Raw genomic sequence first — 20,766 nt, forward strand, 5'->3', positions numbered from 1 at the left:
TGTTATAATATGAGTCAGAATTTCCTTTTTTTTTTAAGGCTCAATAATAGTCCATTGTATATGTGGTGGGGAGGAAAATCTTTTCCTCTACTTTCTTAGGTTCTGTAGCTGGCCCCTGCAAATTAAAGCAATGGAAGACAGATCAACAGAATGAAATCTTGCCATTTGCAACTACAGGCTACATGGGTAGAGCTAGAGAATATGCTAAGCGAAATAAGTCAGGCAGAGAAAGACCAAAAAAGTATGATTTCATTCATATGTGGAATTTAAGAAACAAAACAAAAACCAAAGGGAAAAAAAAAAGAGAGAGAGACAAACCAAGAAACAGACTCTTAACTAACTATAGAGAACAAACTGATGGCCAATCAGAGGGGAGGAGGGAGTGGGGTGATAGGTTAAATAGGGGATGGGGATTAAGGAGTGCACTTGTCATGATGAACACTGGGTAATATATGGAACTCTTGAATCACTATATTGTACACCTAGAACTAATATAACACTGTACGTTAACTATACTGGAATTAAAATAAAATCAAATACTTCTAATTTTTAGTAATTATCTAAAATTATAAGTAATAATTTTAATAGCAAAAAAGAAAATTATTTTAACTTTAGATTTTAATTAGTATGTTAAACATTTTACCTGTTTATAAGTTTCTTGATTGTGAAATTGTAACCTTGATTTCAAATATTAGTTTACTCTTCTAGGCCTCTTTTCCTCAAAATCAATGTGTCAATTCAAAATACACTAAAATGAGACTATTAACTAAATTATTTTTTATTTATTTATTTAATTTATTTATTTGTCAGAGAGAGAGCACAAGCAGGGGGAACAGCAGAGGGAGAGGGAGAAGCCGGCTCCCCGCTGAGAGGAAATTATTTTTTAAAATAGGCTTTCTAAAAAGAATGAAGTGGGCGCCTGGGTGGCTCAGTTGGTTAAGCGACTGCCTTCGGCTCAGGTCATGATCCTGGAGTCCCGGGATCGAGTCCCGCATCGGGCTCCCTGCTCGGCGGGGAGTCTGCCTCTCTCTCTGACCCTCCCCCCCTCATGCTCTCTATCTCATTCTCTCTCTCAAATAAATAAATAAAATCTTTAAAAATAAATAAATAAAATAAATAAAAAAATAAAAAGAATGAAGTATTGGGCACCTGGGTGGCTCAGTTGGTTAAGCATCTGCCTTCAGCTCAGGTCATGATCCCGGGGTTCTGGGATCGAGCCCCGCATCGGGCTCCCTGCTCAGCGGGGAGCCTGCTGCTCCCGCTCTCCCTGTGCGCTCTCTCTGTCAGATTAATAAATAAAATCTTGAAATAAATAAGGTCCATGTTATAGTTCAAAAAATTCTATCTATAAATAGTGATGAAATCATTTTAAGTATAAATAACAAATTTTGCCTCTTTACAGGATTTTCTATTGTGATAATGTCAATATGGCCATATCTCCAAAAGGTTTGTACACTTTAAACTATTATTCTCTTAAGTAGCTATAGTAATAATAACTCTTATATAGTTAAGAGTTTTCTTAAGAGTCTCTTTGGTATTTTATTGACTTAGTCCTTACTAGAGTAACTTGAGATAATAATTCCTCAAAAGAGGCTTACAGGTAAGGTGATCAAATGCTTTATTGTGCAAACCAGAACACTCTTGAAGTGAAGGGAGTACTATATCAGGAAAACAGGATTATACCTGGACAGTCCCAGGCAAATGTAGATGTGTGGTAACCTACTTATTAGCCACTTTCACATCCCATCAATACCCACTCCCTGATAAAAAAAGAAACTAAACTACACATAGTCTGAATTCCCAAAATGTACAAATGACATTTATATGGAATAATTTTGTGCTTTCTTATAGAATTAATTTGGGTTGTCAGGTGACATTGTAAAAAGAATAGATAATATATGTATTTTGATTCTTTGGTTACTAGATGGGAAGGAGGGGGTCAAGAAGATGCAAGTTTAGTGGGTACTCTGACATCAGTTAATCATCAAGTCCTGCCAATTCTATCTTTAAAAAAAAAAAAAAATATATATATATATATATATATATATATGACATATAACATAATGTAAATATATGTCAATTCTATCTTAAATCTCCAGAAATGAACTTAATGAAAATCAGTACATAAGTTGCAGACATAATTCATCTATAACAATACTTCATGTAAGGTTCTTGATGGAGCTCCTCTGTACTCTTCAACCTCCTATTCACTCCTTAAACTGCTACGATCTGATTAACTCCTCTGCTACCCTGAAACTGCTCTTGTTAAAGTCATCAGTGACTTAATTGCTGACCAAATAGATACTTTTCAGTCCTTTAGGTGATATTTGGATAGCGTTTGACATTGTTGTCCTCTCCCTGCTTCTGAAAACCCTCTCTTAGCTTCTGTACATTTCTTTCTCCTGGCTTTGCTCTTTAAATATTTGTTCTTAAATTCTTTTGTGAGTTTTCTTTATCAACTTGTTCCTTATATGTTGGCTTTCCCAGAGGTTGGCCTGTGTGTGTGTGTGTGTGTGTGTGTGTGTTGTAGCCTAAATCCTAAGCTTTGGTCCATGTTAGATCTTTTTTTTTTTTAACTATTTATTTATTTATTTTTTAAAAAGATTTTATTTATTTATTTGACAGAGAGAGACACAGCAAGAGAAGGAACACAAGCAGGGGGAGTGGGAGAGGGAGAAGCAGGCTTCCCGCCGAGCAGGGAGCCCGATGTGGGGCTCGATCCCAGGACCCTGGGATCATGACCTGAGCTGAAGGCAGATGCTTAATGACTGAGCCACCCAGGCACCCCGGTCCATGTTAGATCTATAGCCAACAATTTGTTAGACATTCTACTTGCATGAACCTAGCTTCCTAGGGTCTTTATACATTTTTTCCCCCTTTTTTCTGGAATGCTTTCCCTGCCTTCATCTCTCCTTTTCTCTGTCCTTCCCTTCCACCCTACTTTCCTGTTATCTTTTATTCATTCTTCAAGGCTTTGTTCAATGCTCCTCCGAAAAGCCTTCTCTGATTGTCCCCCAGCCCAGTGTGAGTTAAAAGGTTTTCCTATGTACCTCCGTACCCCGTTATCATTAACACTTATCACTGAGTGCCATAACAATGTGTTTACAGAGAATTAACTTCCCTACTAGATTGTTAGGATGGTCAGATAGCTTCAACAAAAATGCTAGAATATTTGATGAATACTTAGAGATTAAAAATAATGCCTATGATACAAGAAGTTTATTGACATTTAATATTTCATTTTAGACTTTTTAGTTTTTATGAATTTTTAACTTTTTGAAAATGCTGACTTAAAATATCTGATATTTTAAAAGGAATATAAGGACAAATACAAATGTCATTTTTATTGATTTGGTGCCACATTTTCATTGCTATTTTGGAATTTATTTGAAAATTAATCAAAAAATTATATTACAGGCAATTGTTACCCATGACACTAAAAATTCTTTCCTTACTGGCATAGTTACTACAATTAAAGCAGAATATTTAACAATTCTAGAGCAGTTCTTTGCCAAAAATATATTTCCATGTGTCAAAACTCTTTTTATTTCTGTGGTCCTTGTATTCAGTCTGTTTAACCTCAAAATTATCGAAAGAAAGGTATTTACAATAATTAGGTCTATTCAGCACAATATGTTGAATTTTGAAAAGGTACACTCCTTTCTCCAAATATTTGAAAGCCCTTGAAAGGTAAATTTAGAGTACATGAACTTGTAACTAATTCTTTGGCAATACAACTATAACAGTTTCACTAAAAAACTTATCAACTAATTTTCTCAACTTATTTCATAACAATAATGTGTGCTAGGTACACTAGTAAACCTTTCATCTTTTGATAATTCATAACAACCTGTGAAATGATTATTATCACTCCTGTTTGGCAGGTGGAGAAACTCACACTCAGAAAGTTAGGTAGCTTGCCCAAGGTCACACAGCTAGAAAATGGCAGAGCCAAAACCTATCTGAAGCCAAAATCTGACTCTTAACCACAGTGCTGTGTTACCTACTATCTTAAACTTTTTAATTCTTAATTTAAGGCTACCATCTCTTTTATGATAATATGTTGACAAATATTAGCTTAAAAGACATCTATAAGAAAGATAAAAAGCTAGACCCCCCCCCAAAAAAAACCGAGAAAACAAAACAAAACAGTAAATTATTTGTCTGAAAGGAATTTGGCACTGGTGTGAACCTCTGAATTGTACCTCTTTCTGGCTCTGGCTGATAGATAGCCATCAGGCAAGTGATTCCTTAGGCTTTGTTGCCCAGAAGTGAGATAAATTTCCAGGAAGATTTATATTCTTAAACCTAGATTTTGAATTGGAAGAATAGGTTATCTTACAGGGCCAGGAAGATAGTGGGAATACTCATGCATGGATTATATTAAAATATAATAATAAAATTGACATATTAGTAAAACAAAGTACTAAGAAATACTAGTTTTTATACAGTATAGGTAACATTCATTGAGTGCATATATATGCTGACATTGCCCTAAGCACTACACAGGTATTGGCTCAAATAATTCTTTTGACAACTCTGTGAAGTTATCCTTACTTGACAGATAAGAAATTGAAACATGTGATTTTCACCCCCCACCCTCCCCACCCCCCACCACCAGCTACTCAAATACCAGATAAGTAAAGCCTGGTTTGGAAACTCCTTGATGATGAAACCCAGTTTGGAAACTCTGTATTAACTCATCTTTCTCTCCCTATTGCCTAGCACAGGTTTTGTCACAGAGAGGGATTAAGTGACTATTAATTGAATTAATAAGCAATTATCTATACATAAAGAGGCTTGGAACACCCATATTCATGTCTTAATTCCTGTAGCAAAGCATGAAGATTTCTAGAACTTTGACTTTGTTAGTATTATTAACATGTTTAGAGAATAATGTTTTGAAATTCAATACCATGTACTTTGGAGTTTGGGGAGGGTTTTGGTTAGAGAAGATATAGATCCAGCTTTCACTGAAGTGTACAAAACCAAACAAGTTAATTACAGATTATTACCATATACTATACATCCGTAAAAGTCTAAAAGTCTAAAAGTATGGGTGTGGTGTGTCTGGCTGGCTCAGTTGGTTAAGCAACTGGCTCTTGATTTCAGCTCAGGTCATGATCTCAGGGTCATGGGGTCAAGCCCTGTGTGGGGCTCTGTGCTCAGTGCGGAGTCAGCTTGAGATTCTCTCTCTCCCTCTCCCTCTACTGCTCCCCCTGCTCTCTTGCTCTCTCTAAATAATAAATAAAATCTTTAAAAAAAAAAAAAGTATGGGTGTGTTTGTGAGAGAGAGGGAGGGAGAGAGAGAGAGAGGGAGAGAAAGAGAGAGAGAGGCAGACAGACATGGGCTGTTAGGGGGATGTTTCTAATCCAAACTTAAATTCTGGAAGACTTTCCAAAGTCAGTTACACTGGAGCTGAGTTTTGAAGGTCTGCAGAAGTTAGTTTCCTAAAGAAAAGGTGGGGGCCAGGGAGTTGGAGGTTGGGGAGGCATTGCTGGTAGAAGGGGGCAGTAGAGAAACCAGCGCAAAGGCCTGGAGGCAAAGAACTTGGCTCATTTTGGAAACTTCATACAGTTCTGTGTGGCTGGAAGTTAGAATTGGAGGAAGGGTACATGCAGAGAGAGGAGTTTAGAGAGGAGAGACAGTGGCCAACTTGTGAGTGAGTTTTTCATAATAAGCTGTTTGGATTTTATTTTGAAAACAGTATGATAGAGATCACCAGAGGTGGCCAGAGGACCAGAAATAAGATGCTGTTATTACTGTAAGAGAGAGAGCACAGATAACAGTTCAATTACTAAAGTGACACCTTCTGTTATAGTGTAGAACCTATATCTCCCAAACCATTTTATTTTCTGTTGCAATTCTAACAGAATTCTAGCAGATTCTAGTTTTCCAGTCACTGTAAAGAATAGTAGCCAACTAAAATAAAAGTTTCCGGGCACCTGCGTGGCTCAGTTGTTAAGTGTCTGCCTTCGGCTCAGGTCATGATCCTGGGGTCCTAGGATCAAGCCCCGCGTCGGGCTCCCTGCTCGGCGGAAAGCCTGCTTCTTCCTCTCCCACTCTCCCTGCTTGTGTTCCCTCTCTCACTGTGTCTCTCTCTGTCAAATAAATTAATAAAATCTCTAAAAAAATAAATAAATAAAAGTTTCCATTGGTCTCGAGCAAATATTATTCATATTGTTAGAGCCATCCCTGAGAGTCAGCTTCTGTCCATGAGATGGATAATTGACTATAATCAATTGATATCCTGAGAAGACACTTGCATCCTTTTGCTTTCAAACCACATTTATCATTAAATTGAGTTTTTATTGCTTTTTTGAAAATTAATTTAAAATTTTTTATGACCTGGTTATTTTATATTTTAATAGATCAAAGGCACTAAAGGTAATGTGGGTAGAAAATAAAAACCAGAGTGCCTAAAATAAGAGATATTTTTAAGGCTAGAACTTTAATATTGTGTATCATTATATGTATTCACTCTTTTTTCTCATCCCCACAAGAAAATGTACCCAAATATTTCGGTTTTAAATTATTTAAAAATATCTTTAGAAAAGACACAGCCATGGTTTTCCTTAAATTGTTCTATCACTTAACCTGAGTATGTTTAATCTTGTTTCCTAATGGTTCTGATTTTTCCTAATTATTATATAGTCTATCATATATTTTTTAAAAATCTGTTAATTTATTCCATAGTCCCTTTTGTGAGCTAAAATTTTCTATTTTTTTAAAGTATTTCATTTTCTGAATTTAATCATTTGGTTCTCTCCACAATATTCATCATGATATATAAACCCTCTTTCAGTGGTAGAATCCTAAGTTGTCTGTGTTGAATGGAAGAATTAGTAATAGGTTTAATGAGAGAATTCTCTTTCAACTTTTGTGTTTTTATTCTCTTCTTTAAGCATTTGACTATTGTGCCCAGTTTTTTAAAAAATACATTTACGGTGCTAATGGCTATTTAGCTTATGGAGTACCATAAGTCTAAACAATTATATTTACATTATTTTTTAAAAAGATTTTATTTATTTATTTGACAGAGAGAGAGAGAGAAGAGAGAGACAGAGAGAGAGAGACAGAGAGAGCATGAGCAGGATGGAGGGGCAGAGGGAGAGGGAGAAGCAGACTCCCTGCTGAGCGGGGAGCCTGATGCCGGGCTCAATCCCAGGACCCTGAGATCATGACCTGAGCTGAAGGCAGATGCTCAAATAGCTGAGCCACCCAGGCGCCACCAATTATATTTACATTTATACTAATTAAAGAATGGCATATTATTTTATGATGTTATTGTTTTATATATATATATATATAATGTGATTATTTTTTAACAAGATTTTTATGAACCAGAAATTCCCATAATCATTCTAAAAGATGAAGCTTCCCAAGCATTTTTCCTAGTGTGTAGTGAATTGGTAGCACATTTAATTGTAATGTCAGAAGTTTGAATCCCTTACTATAAGTAATTGTGTTACAAAACTTGTATGTTAGAATTATTGCTTTTATTTCTTTAAATAGGAAATATTACATGGTCTGAAAAAATTTATATAAGTTTTAAACTTTATTTTTCTTGGATAACAATTCTTAAAGCATTGTACTTTTTTCTGCAGATTGATCAGACAGCTGATGCAAGTTTTTTGGGCTGGGTTATTGCTTCATTTAGTCTTGGCCAAATGGTAGCTTCACCTATATTTGGTTTGTGGTCTAATTATAGACCAAGAAAAGAACCTCTTATTGTCTCCATCTTCATTTCGGTCGCGGCTAACTGCCTCTATGCGTATGTCCACGTTCCAGCTTCTCATAATAAATACTACATGTTGGTTGCTCGTGGATTGGTGGGATTTGGAGCAGGTAATATTTATGTATATGTTCGGCTGTGTCAGATTCACATTCACCCTGACATTTATGGCCCTCTATCACCTGGTGTCACCTCCTTATAATCTCATATCTTATATATAGATCTCTCATTGCAAATAGACAAATATCTTTCCTATCATTTTGCCTTTCCTCATAATGTTCCCATTACCTATAGTTTCTTGATTCTGTTCCCATCATTCTTCATCCTTCAAGATTCAGTTCAAGTTCCACATCTTCCATAAAGCTTTCTTAGGTAACTACCCCTTAACAGATCTTTCCTTTCTCTAGCTTGTCTGTGGCACTTGCTTATATCCTGTTTTGCACTGTTTTCATCTTTATCACCAACCAGATAGTAAACTTTTTATAATTAGAGACAATTTATGACTTCCTAAAATATGCTGTGGCCCCTTACAGAGTCTCTTGCCATAATAAGAACTCAAGGAAATTTTTTTCAATAAATTTTTTTTCAGTCAAATTCATAGTGGATTTCTTTTTCTGTTTCTTATATTATGGGTCCTAAGCATGCAGAGTTTGTGACATCTTTTAAAAACAGTTGTAACAATCACTGGTATGCCATTCACTCCATATTTAATGTGCTTTCTCCATATTTAATGAAGAAAAAAAGTTTAACATTTCTGTAATGCCTTTTTTTCATTCATTCAGATCTTTAACTGTGTTTTCATGTTACTGAAAGCAATATTTTCCATTAATTGATAACATTTTCTCAATGTACATGCTTGGTATGATCATAAAGAGGAAGCAGTGATTTTTGTTCTATATAAAGCCTAATTAAGTTGAATTTTATAAACTGAAGGATATTTTCTTTTACTTTGAATTATTGTATCTTTTTTTAGGAAATGTGGCAGTTATTAGATCATATATTGCTGGTGCTACTTCCCTCCAGGAAAGAACAAGTTCCATGGCAAACACTAGCGCATGTCAAGCATTAGGTTTTATTCTAGGTCCAGGTAGGTATTTTTCACTTGTCATTACTTAAACTGGGAAAACTTTTGAGGTTCAAATGTTAAATGGAATCCAAGTGTAAAACCTCATAGCTGAAAGGAAACTAGTATTTTTTGATCCAACAGGAGGCTAGGCTCTTTATATGTGTTAACAAATGTCCTCTAAAGTAAATGGTATTAGTCCCATTTTACAGATTAGGACACCAAAGCATAGAGAATCTAAGTAAATTATTCAAGGTCAGCCAGATAGCAAATGGGAAATATGAGGTTTAAACCTAACTCTAACTCCTGAGTATATGCTCTGTGAAATAATCATTTAGCTTGACATCTCAATAATAGTTTGCTTTTTTTCCCTGTTTATTAGAAACAAAATTCTTTTGACTGAGGATTTGAGGAAAGTTATAGGAGGTTCTTAACCCTTTTGCTCTTTGCCCATGCCTTTCAGACTTTTCTAAGGTTGAAGAAAATGAAAGAATTTTTAAAAGACTGTTTAAAGACCATTTTTCTTCCAAAACTTCATTTGAACTTTGAGTGTAAAACATTATTAATGAGATTTAATACTTCCCCAAGGCAAGTAATTTTTTGCTGATTAGATAAATTAGTAATTTTTATGCTTAGAAAGATATTAAAAAACCATATAATTGGCTCATGCTTTGAATACTGCAGTTAGAATATCATCACTTTGAATCCAGCTCAGTTTACTTCATCATTAATATCCCACCCTCATCCGTTTCCATTACTTCCTTTTATAACTCTTTTTTTTTTTTAAAGATTTTATTTATTTATTTGACAGAGAGACAGTGAGAGAGGGAACACAAGAAGGGGGAGTGGGAGAAGGAGAAGCAGGCTTCCCGCTGAGCAGGGAGCCTGATGCGGGGCTTGATCCCAGGATTCTGGGATCATGACCTGAGCTGAAGGCAGACGCTTAACAACTGAGCCACCCAGGCGCCCCTCCATTACTTCCTTTTAGATAGCTAAGAAAAAGCTCTAAAAAAGAGAATCTAATTTATCTTTCACCAAAATCTAATGTTTCAGTTTAGTATTCTGGAGTAAAATATAATAAGCACAAATGTAGAATAATTGGACCAACTGCATTTTATAAAATATATGAGGGCATAGTCTGGGTCTTTTTCTACCTCAGTATCTAGCACAGTACCTGGTATAGACTTAGGTTCTCAGTAAATATTTTGACCACTTAAGTATTTTAAGGGTTAAATAATGATAAAACAAAATAAAATAAATGAGATAAAAGCATGTAATAAATCTCATAGCATTTTAGAGCCAAGAAAAACTGAGGTTCAGAGACAGTACCTGCTAGTATAAAGGCAGACAGGACATTAGAAAAAAAAAGATTAGCACTAAAATTTATATCACCTTGTTCATTGATTTGCCACATTTTCAACCTTAGAATAAAAGAAATAATCAAAAAGAAAAAGAAAAAAAAGTATTTTAAAGATTAGCTCATTTAAATATTTTGTATTATATATAGATGCGTAAATATAGGCCTGAAAAAGATTAGATGACCTTTCCTGTAGTAGCCACATTAACAGCACTAGCATTTATTGAATGCTTACTATGTGCCAGAGACTGTTCTAAGTGTTTTATATATAGTGTCTTACTTCATCCTTACCTTAAGGTTACATGTAAATTACTGGAAGAGCCAGATATAGAATCTACATCAGGAAAGCAAACCAGTACTCTTCCAATCTGATTTTTGCCATAGATCCAAATTTTAAAAAAACATATAATTTAAATACCATATACACAGTGATAATTTGAAATATTGATTTAAAATGTGACATTCTGTTTCTTAAATTAAATCATGATTTATTTATAGAAGAAACTGGATAATTTAGATTTCCTGTGGAGATATTTTTTAAAAAGGAAGATACTGACAAGTTACTTTAGATATAATACTTTGTGAGTATATATTCATCAGTGTTTCTCAAACTTTTCTCATTACTGTCCCCCTAAGGAGCCTTTTTAGACACTTTTTCCTAATACCACAGGTCAGTTGTGTTTCTTTTATGTACTGTATGAATATCTCTGCTTTATACAGAAAAAGTAACATTTTGCCCCCTTCCCTTGAACTAACTTTCTTGACTCTATTGAGATGCATGATGTAGATGGATGATTCCATAATGTTGCTTCCAATCTCATGGTAAATGTCTTTCACATTTTTTTAGCTTGTGCCTCCCACTTAATAATTCGTCTGTATACATTTTATTTCATTAAGTTTTTCAGACTTGTTTTGCTCTCATTGGAGAAAAAGGCGTGACATGGGATACCATTAAACTACATATAAACATGTACACAGCACCAGTTTTACTTGGAGCGTTCCTGGGAGTTTTAAATATTATTCTGATCCTTATTCTATTAAGGTAATTAGATAGAAATGATAAAACTACCTTTGTAGATTGTGAAATTAAATAAGCATTATCATTATTGGAAGATAATTATTCCTGTAAAGGCCTTATTTGGCTTTTGATGTCTATAGTTGTGTTCATGTTTTTTTGATCAGCTAATGAATATAATACTCATAACTGAAATAATGGATAATCCAATAAATGAGAATAAAGTCTTTGAAGACTCAAGGTTTGATCTTGATTTACTAACTATAGGTTTCTAAGTGGGGGAACAGCATGAAAGCAACATTTTAAGTAGATTAATGATTGGTATCAATCTTAAATACAAAAGTTACTTATATCTCTCATATCTTTTATTTATTAGAAGAAATTTTATAAAACTACAAAAGTTTTGTTACTTTATATTTCTTTGGAGTACTTTATCCAAAGGCCCAAAAACATTTACAACAAATGTTTAAAATCACTGGAAAATGTCAAATATTTATTAAGGTAGATCATGTGTGCTTTTGAATGAATTGAATATTATTTTTCATTTTATAGTATAATATAATAAGAATGGTAACTTGTATCTTTTACATTTTGTTGGTTATATCTCACTGGTAATAATTTCATTACTCAGAAATCAGTAAAAGAAACCATATCAGAATGTGCAAAAATAGAAGGCTACTAATAAATTTAAGTCATTTATCTATTATACTAAGTTTTTCATGGATACAATACTTATGTTTTTCTATTTAAGAGAACATCGTGTGGATGACTCAGGACGACAGTGTAAAAATGTTAATTTTGAAGAAGGTACTATTTAACCTGTTTGACTAAATTACTAGAACATTATCAAAGTGTTTCTGATGATTCTGTCTGTCTGATATTTACTTGATTTTGCTTCTGAGGACAGTACAGTGGGTGACTGGGGAGGACCTTCAAAACTGAAAGTTACCTAAATTGATTATAATTTTTTTAAGATTTTATTTATTTATTTGAGAGAGAGAGCACAAGCAGGGGGAGCAGCAGAGGGAGAGGGAGAAGTAGGCTCCCCACTGAGGAGGGATCCCAAAGTGGGGCTCAACCCCAGGACCTTGGGATCGTGACCTGAGCTGAAGGCAGACGCTCAACTGGCTGAGCCACCCAGGCGCTCCTAAATTGATTATTTTTTAAAAAGGCATGCCCAGGAGCTCCTGGGTGGCTCAGTCGGGTAAGCATCTGCTTTCGGTTTGGGTCATGATCCCAGGGTCCTGGGATCGAGTCCTGAGTAGGGATCCCTGCTCCAAGTGTAGTCTGCTTCTCCATCTGCCGCTCCTCCCACTCGTTCTCTCAATCTCTTTCTCTCTCTCTCAAATAAGTAAAGAAAATCTTAAAAAAAAATTTTTTTTTTAATTTTTAAAAATTAAAAAAATAAATAAAAAGGCATGCCCAGATCAGTTATTTGGTGTTCGTGATTGGCAAGGCTAAAACCATTGCTAAAAATCACTTCATCTTGTTCGTAAAGAGCCAATGTCCTAAGACCCTGCAGTTCTTTGGAAGGATTTCAGTAACTTTCCTACCAAATGTGTCTTTCTGTCTCAAGCATTTCTTTCCTCCCTTAATCATGGGAATAGATTTCTCTTGTGTATTTTTATTCTTTTGGTATACTCTACAAACATACATTTTCATCCCTTAGATCTTTCTCTGACTCAGAAGTAGGTACCCAGTCTGGTCAGTAGGTATATTTTACTAAATAAACCACTATTTAAGTACTAATTTTTTCCTCCTTGTGGAGTGTTCCCCTCTGTGCAAAAGCTTGCAACTCAGTTCTTGCCTTTAAGGAGTTTGTAAAGTTGTGAAAAAGACATAGTGTTATTTTACCAGGCACTTTTATAGCAATTTTATTTAATTTTCACAACAAAACTAGTGGAAGGTAAAGTTAAAAGTAGTAGGGTGGAGAGCAGAGTGGTGAGGAGCATTAGTAAGTTTTTGAAAAAAGGAGAAGTGTAACAATAGATTCCATGTGAGACTAATCCAGATGTGTGAAGGCCTGAACTAGGGCAGCAGCTAAGAATGGAGAAGGGATAGATGTGAGTTTTTGGAGGAAAAAAAAATCAAGATTCTCGACAGATTGAATAGGGCATATTAAGGAATAGAGGGAGTTGTTGAAGATGTCTGTCAGGTTTTGAGTCTAGATAAATGAAAGAATGGGAGAGAACAAGAATTTAGGAAGGGACATTGGCTGAACAGAGAAAATGATTTCAGTTTGGATCAAGCTAAATATACTGCTACACTAGAAAAACTCAAAAATGCTGGAGGCATTTGTAATTTTGGCAGTCGAGATCAAAGCTAGAGATACAAATTTCAGAGTAAGCCAGTGAAAAACACTACAGCAACAAAGAGAGAGTGAGAGAAAAAAGGAAAGGAAGGGGTAGATGAGTTAAGTGTGGCAATATAGGGGCTGAATATATATCTGAAAGTTTTCAGAATAAAAAGGAAAGAAAAGGAAAGGAAAGAAAGAATGGTGAGGAAGTGCCAGCAGGGGGTATAAGCCACTTTGCTTAAAACGTGAAAAATAGGGTGCTAACTTAAAGGACCTATCAGGTAAAAGGAATGAACAATTTGAAGAGGGTGAGTATAATAAGGTGCTGAGAAAAGGAAGATACACCAAAGCGAAATCTTTGAGAAGTTAGAAGGGGATAACAATATGGATCAGTGCTTCACTGACTTTAACATGCTTAGAAAGCATCTGGAAACTTTGTTAAAATGCCAGTTCTGAATCAGTAGGCCTGGGGAGAGGTCTAATTAGGGTTGCCAGATAAAACACAGGATGCCCAGTTGAATTTGAATAATTTTTTAGTGTAAATGTGTCCCAGCCAGTTAAATTTAGATTTCAGATAAGCAACAAATAATCTTTTATTTTATTTACTATTTATTATTTTTATAAATAATCTTTTAGTATAAATATGCCTCAAATATTTCATGGAACATTCTTACACTTAATTTTTTTTTTTAAAGATTTTATTTTTTATTTATTTGACAAAGAGAGACATGGCGAGAGAGGGAACACAAGCAGGGGGAGAAGGAGAAGCAGGCTTCCCACTGAGCAGGGAGCCCGATGCGGGGCTCGATCCCAGGACTCTGGGATCATGACCTGAGCCGAAGGCAGACGCTTAATGACTGAGCCACCCTGGCGCCCCTCTTATACTTAAATTTCAAATATTACAGAGAAAATACTTAAAGTTATTGTTTATCACAAATTCAAGCTTAACTGGGTATCCTGTATTTTTATTTACTAAATCTAGCAAACCTAGTGATATTCTGAGAATCTACAATTATAATAAGCTGTCATGGGAGCTGATGCTGCTGGTCTATGAATCACACTGTCCAATATGGTAGCCACCAGCCACATTTGGCTATTTAAATTGAAATTAGATTACATTTAAGAAATTCCTCAGGCACACTAGCAGCATTTCAAGTGTTTAATTATGGGTGCATGTGGCTAGTGGCTAACTATATTAGACAACACAGGGAAAGAACATTTCCACCATGTCAGAGTTCTGTTGCACAGCACGGCCCTAAAGCACAAACGAGAGTTTAGAAAGACCAGATTTATTTTCTTTCTTAAGAATTCTCGGTACTTCAAAATGATTTCCAAAACAAAAGTCATTTTTAAATTTCAGTAAATATTTAAATAAAATGTGTCTGCTTTTTCCCTATTATTAAAAATATTATCATTGGATAGATTATAATTTCTAATTACATCATCTTCGAATCAATATATGAATGTATTCTTTTCTTAAAAATTCTGATAATTTGGATACCCAGTCAAGCCTCACAGTCTAGAATGCAACATTTCTGAGCTTTCCCGCTGAAGCCAGTAGTGGGTGGAGGCCACAGGAAACTAACCACATGTGAAGCAAACTCCAGTCTGACTTGGGGCAGTGTTGCTTTTTGATTCAAAGATGTAAAGACTGGCTTCTAGATGGTGATTGAAAATCAGGGAGGTCTATCCAAAATAATACAAGGCCCACAAGGACCAGCGTCCAGAATCCTGAGATACAAAGGCGAGCACTATTATGAAAACAGTTAAGAGAAACTTACTGTATCTGAGGGAAGTAGCGGCCCCCCCCCCCCCCCCCGCTGCTTAAAGACAGCATAAAATGAGCACGTTCTTGAATTACTTGCCTGGTTTACTCTGAATAAGTAGGTAAATTATAAAATAGCATGACAAATGTATATAAGTAGATTATATGGCTTCGCACTTCTCAATTATATCAGGAATAGCGAATACTGAGTGTGCAGCTTAACTACATAGTTCAAGGTAAGTCAGTACACTCACTTTGCCCTCCTAATTTATAAAACCACCATCAAAACTTGGTGGTTATTTGCAAAATATATTTCTTTATGAAAATATAAATAATAACATAAGGACTTTAAAAAATTGTGGTAATAACATAAGGATATTTACTAATACTAATTTCACATAGCATTGAAATTCAAAATATATATCCATTGAAGTGAATCACAGAACTAACTGATTTAATAAACTATTTGAGGTCTTCATTGAAATCCTCGTAAATTTAAGATTTAGGTGAAATAGGGAAAAAACTTGCAATGGAAATTTATTTTTTTTTGAAGATTTTATTCATTTATTGAGAGCGAGAAAGGGAGAGTGCACAAGCAGGGGGAGAGGCAGAGGGAGAGGGATAACAGAATTAAAGTATAGCTTCTGGGAAGAAAATTCACTTTATTTTAAAATGCCATTTAAAAATTATTTCTGTTGGGGCACCTGGGTGGCTCAGTTGGTTAAGCGTCTGCCTTTGGCTCAGGTCATGATCCCGGGGTCGTGGGTCAAGCCCCACGTCGGGCTTCCTGCTCAGCGGGGAGTTGGCTTCTCCCTCTCCCTCTGCAGCTCCTCCTGTTTGTGCTCTCTCTCAAATAAATAAATAAATCTTCAAAAAAAAAATTAAAAATTATTTCTGTCATGTAAATTGTTACTTTTAAACTGCTTTGAGCCTAAAAGTGATTTCAAATGTTTACTCATAGAATTGCTACATATAATTTCTACATTATTTTAGTGTCATAAGAAAAATTAGCTGTTTAAGTAATATAATTTTTCTCCTGTTTATTATAGCAAGTACAGATGAAGTTCAGGTTCCCCAAGGAAATATTGATCAAGTTGCTGTTGTGGCCACCAATGTTCTGTTTTTCGTGGTTCTGTTTATCTTTGCCCTTTTTGAAACGTAAGTTTTATTCTGTCTTCATCAAATCATATTATGTAAATAACCTGTATTTCTTCATGTAACATTAATCAGTTATATCGATGTTCTCAAAAACTTTATTACTGTAAGGCATATTTTTTGTCATGATATAAAAAGTATATATAAATTTTATGCTTTTAACCTGAATATAGTTAATTCTCTGTAATCTTACTACTTTATCTTCCTTATAAAGGAATCTGTTTCACTAGTCTTTCTTTTCTTTTTCTGAGTGTTAGATATATATTTAATATAGTTCTAAAACTTTAGTGCCATGATTTAATTAACTTTAAGCTATATAACTCTCTATTTACATGTATGGGGTTCAGCCTGGCAATGTTAACTCTATTTAAGCTCTGATCCTGAAAAAAACTAGCATATTACAAAATCTCTGCCTTTATAGGTTTTGTTGACCTTCAGCTATCATACAGCTTTTTTATTTTTAAAATGCCTTTCCATTATATTATAAAAATAGTACATTCTTGGTATAAATATTCTAAAGACTACAACTATATCTCCACATCCTTTTCTTTCTCTGGAAGTAACCCCTGCTAATACTTTAGTATTAATTTTTCAAATTTTTTTTTATACAACTGTAAGTAGTGTTGTGTGTGTGTGTAGTGTGTGTATTAAATCAACATAGAATATGGACATCATTTGAAAATTTGGTTTATTCCTTTGTCAATAATTGTAACATTTTTGTGCCAGTACATGTAGATTTGCTTGACTTTTTTATTTTTAAAATTACTGAGGTATGTGAAAATTTCAGTTCATCTGATTTGGGGGCATTTTTAAAAACTGTGGTAAAATATACATAACATAAAATGTACCATTTTAACTATTTTTAATTGTACAATTCAGTGGCATTAAGTATATTCACATATGTTGTACAACCATAACCCCTATCCATTTCCAGAATCTTTTCATCATTCTAAACAGAAGTTCTACACCCATTAAACAGTAAGTCCCCATTCCCCCTCACCCAGCCCCTGGTATAGCCTTTTTTATACTTTCTCTATGAGTTTGCCCAATCTAGGTACCACAAATAAATGGAATCATACAACAAATTTCCTTTTGTCCTTGGTGTCTTGCTTATTTTCACTTAGCAAGATGTTTTTAAGGTTCATCCATGTTATAGCATGTATCTGGATTTCATACCTTTATGGCTAAATAATATTCCATTGTGTGTATATACCAGTTTCATTTATCCACTCATCTATCAATGGACATTCGGGTTACTTTTGGCACTTGTGAATAACACTATATTGCTATGATGAATATTGGTGTACAGGTATCTGAGTCCCTGCTTTCAGTTCTTTTTTTTTTTTTTTTATAAAGATTTTATTTATTTATTTATTTGAGACAGAGAGAATGAGAGAGAGCGAGCACATGAGAGGGGGGAGGGTTAGAGGGAGAAGCAGACTCCCTGCCGAGCAGGGAGCCCGATGCGGGACTCGATCCAGGGACTCCAGGATCATGACCTGAGCCGAAGGCAGTCGCTTAACCAACTGAGCCACCCAGGCGCCCGCTGCTTTCAGTTCTTTTGCTTATATACCCAGAGGTGGATTTGCTGAATGATATGGAATTCTGTGTTTAACTTACTGAGAAACTACCAAACCATTTTCCTCATCAGCTCCTCTGATTTTAAAATTAAAAATGGTGATGTTCTTTTTTTTTTTTTTAAGAATGAATATCTTAGGGACGCCTGGGTGGCTCAGTTGTTAAGTGTCTGCCTTTGGCTCCGGTCATGGTCCCAGGGTCCTGGGATCAGGCCCTGCATTGGGCTCCCTGCTTCGCGGGAGGCCTGCTTCTCCCTCTCCCATTCCCCCTGCTTGTGTTCCCTCTCTCGCTGTGTCTTCCTCGATCAAATAAATAAAATCTTTAAAAAAAAAAAAAGAATGAATATCTTAAATGTATTTCAGTTCCATTTTATAACCAGTTAATAGAGGAGATAGCGAGCAGGAAAAGAAGCTTGGCAAGGAAGGAGACAGTCATATAAAAGAAGAACAACATTCAGAAGTAGGGAAAGAGGTGCACCTGGGTGGCTCAGTCAGTTAAGCGTCTGCCTTCAGCTCAGGTCATGATCCCGGAGTCCGGGGATCAAGCCCCACGTCGGGCTCCCTGCTCAGAGAGGAGTCTGCTTCTCCCTCTCCCTCTGCCCCTCCCCTTGCTCCTTCTCTCTCTCTCTCGCTCACTCTCTCTCAAATAAATAAAATCTTAAAAAAAAAAAGTAGGGAAAGAAATACATTCAGAAATAGGGATGAAAGAGACTGAGGAAGAAAGAAAATCCAACAAGTTTCTCATCACTTAATAATAGTAACATTATCATGTTAGTACTTATTTCAATTAAATTAAAAAGAAACCAATTTAAACCAGTTTAACCATGACTAGTTAGTTAGAATGGTAAGAATTATGGTTGGTTTGTTTCTTTTCCTGTCCTTCAGACTTTTTGCAATGGGGATATATTACTTATATAATTAAAAATAAATAGTAGTAAATAAAAATACAGTCAAACTTAGTAGCTTGTGCATGTAACAACAAAATGTGCTTAAAATGTGTTTTTGTTTTTTTTTTTATGTAGAGCTGGTGTCCTTGTTAAAAGGGATGCAAATTCTTGAATGTATCAATATCATTATTAAAGCTTCTATTTCATATTTATAATGACTATGATTTAAATAAAATAAGAATAATTTTTTTGTTTTTCTTAGAATCGTTACTCCATTAACAATGGATATGTATGCCTGGACTAGAGAACAAGCTGTATTATATGATGGAATAATACTTGCTGCTCTTGGAGTTGAGGCGGTTATTATTTTCATGGGGATTAAATTACTTTCCAAGAAGTAAGTATGTGTCTTTGGTTTTGTTTCAGTGCATTTTAAAGTAGACTTTTAAAAAAGTCTTTTTTTTAAAGTGAAACATGAAACAGAGCTAACAACATACACAAGTGTGTTAGTAAAATAACTGAAATTTTTTCTCTAATTATGTATTACTTTTAGTCCTTGAATGTTTACAAACAGATTTAAAGTTTATTAAGGGAGCATGATATTTCTATACCATATGATATATTCTTTGGTAAAGCAAGATATTTTGCAAAGTGAATTAATTTCTTTTTTTTATTTTAAAGATATTTATTTGAGAGAGAGAGAGAGAGAGTGAGCGAGAGAGAGCACAAGCAGAGTGAAGGGCAGAGAGAGAAGCAGACTCCCCACTGAGTAGGGAGCCCCATGCGGAGCCCGATCCCAGGACCCTGGGATCATGACCTGAGCCGAAGGCAGACGCTTAACCGGCTGAGCCACCCAGGTGCCCCCCTTTTTTTTTTTTTAAGATTTTTATTTATTTATTTGAGAGAGAGAGAGAACAAGAATTAATTTCTTCTAACATATCTTTTGTATATTATGGTTTTTTTTAAGTATTTCTAAAAGTGTATTTTATAAAACTTTATTCTGCTATATGGTAATATATGTTGTGCAACAGAAAAGAATTAATGGTTAAGTCTGGAAAATTCTCGTTAAAATTACCAAACTTCTTTACTCTAAAACTTCCAAATCTTCAGGACATATATATAATATTACCATAATGACAAAGACATTATGTAGCATTTCTCAAAGTTACTTGTAACTTTGACCACAGAACATTGTTTTCTTTTTTTAAATTTTAAAAAAAATTTTATTTATTTGTGAGAGAGAGAGAGAGCAGGAGCACAGGGAGGAGGAGAAGCAGACCCCCTGCTGAGTAGGGAGCCTGCTACTGGGATGATCCCAGGATCCCAGGATCTCAACCTGAGCTGAAGGCAGACACTTAACCAACTGAGCCACCCAGGCGCCCTAAGAACATTGTTTTAAAGAAGCATTTTGTAAAACTACAAATGCAATGAACACACTTTGGGGAAAGCGCTTGTAAATTAAGTTCATTCATATAGTCTGAGATGGGACATTAGTTGATGAGTTTAGACAATGCTAACAATTTAGTTATTCCTAAAATGCTTTAATAATACTTTAGAACTTTAGGGACGCCTGGCCTGGCTCAGTCTGTTAAGAGTCTGCCTTCTGCTCAGGCCATGATCCTGGGGTACTGGGATGGAGACTGCATCTCCCTCTCCTGCCCCTGCTCATGCTCTCTCTCTCACTCTTTCTCTCAAATAAATAAATTTTAAAAATCTTTAAAAAAAATAATACTTTAGAACTTTATAAAGTTCTAAAATCAATTAACAAATCATGAGTCAATGTGTAGGGTTAGGTGCAATGGGAGATACTATGAAGATTCCTATGCTTATAGAGCCAAATAGAGGGGCCAAGATACAGATACAAACATAGACATAGATTTATATTCAAAATTAAATAATAATAAATGCATCATAG

At 35.0% G+C, this 20,766-nt stretch overlaps 1 protein-coding gene across 7 annotated transcripts in view; it reads left to right on the top strand.

Moving 5' to 3' along the window:
* The window catches only part of MFSD8 (major facilitator superfamily domain containing 8), a 37,591-nt gene that overhangs the window by 11,448 nt on the left and 5,377 nt on the right, over positions 1–20,766 (top strand). For 2 of the 7 annotated variants that reach the window (XM_021681499.2, XM_044912622.1), the window contains 7 exons: positions 1,403–1,446; positions 7,609–7,849; positions 8,710–8,823; positions 11,054–11,198; positions 11,923–11,978; positions 16,282–16,390; positions 19,114–19,248. In XM_021681499.2, coding sequence (XP_021537174.2) covers positions 1,403–1,446; positions 7,609–7,849; positions 8,710–8,823; positions 11,054–11,198; positions 11,923–11,978; positions 16,282–16,390; positions 19,114–19,248 — 844 coding nt within the window. Of the gene's footprint in view, positions 1–1,402; positions 1,447–7,608; positions 7,850–8,709; positions 8,841–11,053; positions 11,199–11,922; positions 11,979–16,281; positions 16,391–19,113; positions 19,249–20,766 lie in introns of all 7 variants that reach the window. The other 5 variants (XM_044912621.1, XM_044912624.1, XM_044912623.1 and 2 more) reach the window with 5 other exon arrangements.

Source organism: Neomonachus schauinslandi, chromosome 2, assembly GCF_002201575.2.
Source record: "Neomonachus schauinslandi chromosome 2, ASM220157v2, whole genome shotgun sequence".
Classification (NCBI taxonomy): domain Eukaryota; kingdom Metazoa; phylum Chordata; class Mammalia; order Carnivora; family Phocidae; genus Neomonachus; species Neomonachus schauinslandi.